The sequence below is a fragment of the Crocodylus porosus genome, unplaced genomic scaffold, assembly GCF_001723895.1.
Source record: "Crocodylus porosus isolate Cpor-Errol unplaced genomic scaffold, CroPor_comp1, whole genome shotgun sequence".
Classification (NCBI taxonomy): domain Eukaryota; kingdom Metazoa; phylum Chordata; order Crocodylia; family Crocodylidae; genus Crocodylus; species Crocodylus porosus.
The window spans coordinates 103,660,475-103,665,013 of NW_017728931.1; the positions used below are offsets into that span (position 1 = coordinate 103,660,475).

Here is a 4,539-nt window from a genome sequence, read left to right on the forward strand (position 1 = left end):
CAACTTTTGTATTCCTTAATTCCAGCTGTTTTCCCCACAGATCTTTTTTTAAGCACTTCTCTCAGACTTCATTTATTTTATATTTATTTTTTATGCTGGCTCTTTTTATTAAGAGAGAACCCATCTTCTCTGGTTTCACTCTTTCCCCCTAAGTCTTCTTCAGTGCCAACTGAAGTAAACCCACTCCTCTCTGTACCATTTTCTCAAGCATTCATTGAAAAACCAAACCCCTTGGTTTTAGCTTTCTGCTTCTAAGTCTAAATTTAGCTTCTAAGACCTCTTCCTTACATATGTCAACATTGCTGGTAACAGTATGCACAGGGCTCCACTGGAAAGCATAATATGTATACATATATATTTTACTGTGACAAAATATTACATAGGAATTATTGTCTAAAATGGAATCCAAAGTCAATGGGAGTCTTTATGCTATAGACTTCTGCTTGAGCTTTGAGTTAGTCATTTCTAAAAGTGACTTGGGGCTAACCCAACAGAAAGAAGTTAGACTGTGTCGCAACGCCTAATTCTTTTGACGTGTCCTGCCGTTAGGATCCACAGACTTGAGTTAGGTTTCTAGACTCATCTTGCAATGCTGTGCTGTGGCACACAAGAAGGGGGTTCACAAAATCCAGAAAGTTTAATTAGGATTGTCAGAAACTGACTGTCTCAAAGACAGGTTCCAGACTTGTTGGAAATATCTGTCTTCACTTAAGGTGTCTTTACATGTGCTCCAGGGGGACTGAGGGGGTGGGTGCTTTAATTGGAGTGGTTCCTAGAACTGCTCTAATTAAAGTGCCTGCCGTATCTTATGTATTCAACTCCCTATGCTTCAAAATGGCAGCTGGGTGCTTTAACAATTGACGAGCTTTAGTTAAAGCACTCCTGCCGCCACTTTAAAGTGCAGGGAAGCTGAATACAAGAGACATGGAGGCTGCTGGAGTGTGCTAATTAGCCTGCTCCAGCAGACTCGATTAATTGAGTCTGATTCGATGTGCTGTAATTACAGCATGTCGGAGCAGCGTCCCTGTATGTGTGCAGGAAACCTTGGTGTTTGCAGCTCTGAAGGGTTCCTGAAGGGTTTTGAGCCTGCTTCTCCCACCTCAGATACCAACAGAAGGAAAGTAAAGAAGTATATGAAGATAAAAAAAGAGTTAAATATTGACTGGCCAATTAAAAGAGAACCACCATCATTAAAACTGAAAATAGCATTTGCAATTAAAAGTGAAGGATTGAAAAGCTCAGGACAATGCACCAACAGAACTTCTCAAGGTAGGTGGAGAAGCAGAACTAAACGTGATACATTCAAGCTGAACAAATGTGCAGGGGAATCTTGAAAGTGGGCTGGTGACTGGATATTGTTAACGTACATTCTGAAATCAAAGAAAGGTACCTGCAAGGAATGTGCAAATTACAGGAAAATTTCTATGGTACTGCATGCAAGCAAAGTCTTAGTGGTCATTCTAGAAAGGTTTCAAAGAAAAACAGAACAAAAGACATCAGCTGAACAGGTTGGATTTGGACCTGGAGGGAACAAAAGAGATCCAACGACAAACCTTAGAAACATGATGAACAAAGCCATACTTCGTTGATTTCACCAAGGCATTTGATTTGTTAACACAAGTTATGGATGATGATACTCGAGATGAATTTCCCACCACAGCTTTGTTGCAGAGGATCTCAAACTTTTTAGACATGAGAGATCCTTAAAAATTGCTAACTTAGTTTTCACGGGTGTTTTGACTATGGCAGAATATTACAGCAAGTTTTCTGTGGCAAAAAAACTTAGAAGGTCAGAACAAGGACACAACCCTAGAGTAGTGGAAGACGCATTAAGATGGACACTGTCCTGGAAGAGGACTTGAGGTTTCTGGCAGAAACTACCACTTCGCTATTTATCCATTTTATTTAGAAACATAAAGTACAAGGTACAGAAACAGGCATTAGGGACAGGGGACAGAACCTAGATTCTTCTCCCTGCCCACTTTGGGATACCATTCATCTTGCTAAGACAGACTTCTAGCTTACACGTTTCCTGTCGGGTCCATCTGGAATTTCCAATTGGCCAGCTTTGAAAGGAGGGCTGGAGAGTGCTCTGGCCTAGCTATTGTTTAAGTGGTTAAAACACTTTCTTGGGAAGTGGGAGATGTGGGTTCAAAACCCCTCTGGGTGAGGGGGACCAAGAGCCTAGGTTTCCCATTCTCTAGGGAAGTGTTCTAGCCACTACAGTATTGGGCTAAGAAGCAAGAGCCACCACCACTCAGAAGAGATAGGTTGTGGTTTTTCTCCAGCTATTATTGTGGCATCGCCAAATAATTATTTGTGTGCCTAGACACAGCTGTGTTATGCTGGAGCCTTCTGAGCATGCAGCCGCCTAAGGAAATGCCAGGACCAAAGACCTCCCTGGTGAAAGGTGGTTAGGAGGCACTTTATAACCTCCAGCCACCACACACACGCTGGGGAAAGCCCCGACCTCTAAGATCTTTGAGAGGCCTGAGTTTGCTGGTTGCAGTAGAGTTGTGAGGCTCCAAGTGAGCTCAGTTTAGCTGCCTGTGATGCCATCTGCGAGGCCTGGGCCTTCGGGTGTAAAACCCTTAGGCTGAGGAAGCATTTAGTTGGATCTGCATGTGCTCTTCTTGGATGGAAAGAATAGTAAAGAAGCCAGAGGCTAGCATCCAATGCAGGCAAGAAAGCCACACAGTGAAAATGGAAATGGAGGTGTTAGGGGGTGAGAGACAGGCTGGAGGGGGGGGGGGGGGATGTAACAGGTAAAAGTGGAGAGGTACCTGGGGAGTCAGATGTTAGGCAGGTTGTAGTGTGTCGTAGATCCAATGTCTATATTGAGTCCATGAGTTTCTTTACCTAGGAGGTTGATGAAGTGAATGAAGTACATAGGCCCATCTATGAAAAGTGGTTTGTAAATTCCCTTTGGGAATCAGGACCAAGAGGCTGGAGACAGAGTGACTTTCTTGTGAGAAATGTGCCCCCACAGGTAGTTGGGTATTCTTGTCTGTAATAGATTCTGCGCAGTTTGTGGGGGTACTGGAGATATCTTGGAAGTTTTTGCATTTCTTGTCATGGTCTGGATCCATTCGGTGTGTTTTGGGCTATAGGAAGTTGGCTTCTAGTGATGAGGTTAGCGAGGTTCAGTGCTTGTTTGAATTTATAAACCACTTTTCACAGGTGGGCCTATGAACTTCACTTCATCAACCTCCTAGATACAGAAACTCATGGACTCAATTTAGACATTGGATTTATGACACACTACAACCTGCCTGACATCTGACTCCCCAGGTAGCAGCAGGTACCTCTCCACTTTTACCTGCTACATCCCCCTTCCACCTCCTCCGCCCCAGCCTGTTTTTCATCCCCAATGCCTCAATTTCCATTTTCACTGACTGGTTTTCTTGCTTGCATTGCATTCTAGCCTCTGGCTTCTTTATTCCTTCCATCCAGGAAGACCATACTAGATGCTTCCGCAGCCTGCCAAGGGGTTTTTAAACCGGAAAGCTTGCAAAGAAGAATTTCTCCAACTATTCAGTTCGTCTAATAAAAGATATCAGATTGACCCTAAGAACCTTGTCTGGGCTTTGTCCTTGGATCAACACAGCTACAACCTACACCCCTTAACACACACAAATGGCATGAATTTTGCTTTCAGCAGTTTGAGGTGCAGTTTCACAGAAACCCCTGCAACACTCTGCCTGAAACCTGGCAGGCCTCCCTCATGCCTGCACAAGGGGCTATGTAGGTGGCAGGATGGGTGCTAATGAGGGTGGCTATTTAATGCCCTGTTCTTAGACCTGGAAGTGGCGGTTTAGTTTCTCATCAGCCAGCAGGGGAAGAACATATCCCTGCTGAGCTCCCATGCCAGGAAGACCTTGGAGGTATAAGGGCTGGGGCTATATGGAGAGAAGGAAGCCCCTGGGCTTGACCTAAAACTGCACCCTGCCAGGCTAGGGAGGCCTGGGTGGGACTGCTGGTGATGTGGCAGCCCCAGGAAATGCCAGGACCTTGAACCTCCCTGGTGAAAGGTGGGTAGGAGCAGGAGGCACTTTGATATAACCTCCAGCCACTGCTCAGTCTTGGCTGGAGAAAGCCCAGACCTATAAGATCTTTGAGAGGCCTGAGGCCTACTGGTTGCAGTGGAGTTGTGAGAGTGAGAATAGGGGCTACCATGCCTGCAGTTTTCACCCTGCTATGCCTCAACACACAAAGTCACACACATTGTGAGTTTTGCTTGTCAGCATGTTGAGGTGCAGTTTCTCAGAAACACCTGTACCTATCTCCTTGAAACTTGGCAGACTTCATGCCCTCAGAAAATGATACCATCCCTTCTGTTTTCATCCAAATCTGCCAAAAAATGACAAAATTTCATAGTTTCATAATTTCTAGGGTCAGAAGGGACCTAAGCAGATCATCTAGCCCGACCCCCTGCCATGGCAGGAAAGAGTACTGGGGTCAAACGACCCCAGCAAGATGTTCATCTAACCTCTTCTTAAACACCCCCAGGGTAGGAGCCTGCACCACTTCTCTTGGAAG

At 45.0% G+C, this 4,539-nt stretch overlaps 1 protein-coding gene across 1 annotated transcript in view; it reads left to right on the forward strand.

Moving 5' to 3' along the window:
- The first annotated feature begins 1,007 nt into the window (after window positions 1-1,007).
- PTPRZ1 (protein tyrosine phosphatase, receptor type Z1) overlaps window positions 1,008-4,539 on the forward strand; it is a 165,868-nt gene continuing 162,336 nt past the window's right edge. Inside the window, exon 1 of the mRNA XM_019543956.1 lies at window positions 1,008-1,269. Coding sequence (XP_019399501.1) covers window positions 1,008-1,269 — 262 coding nt within the window. The remainder of the gene's footprint in view (window positions 1,270-4,539) is intronic.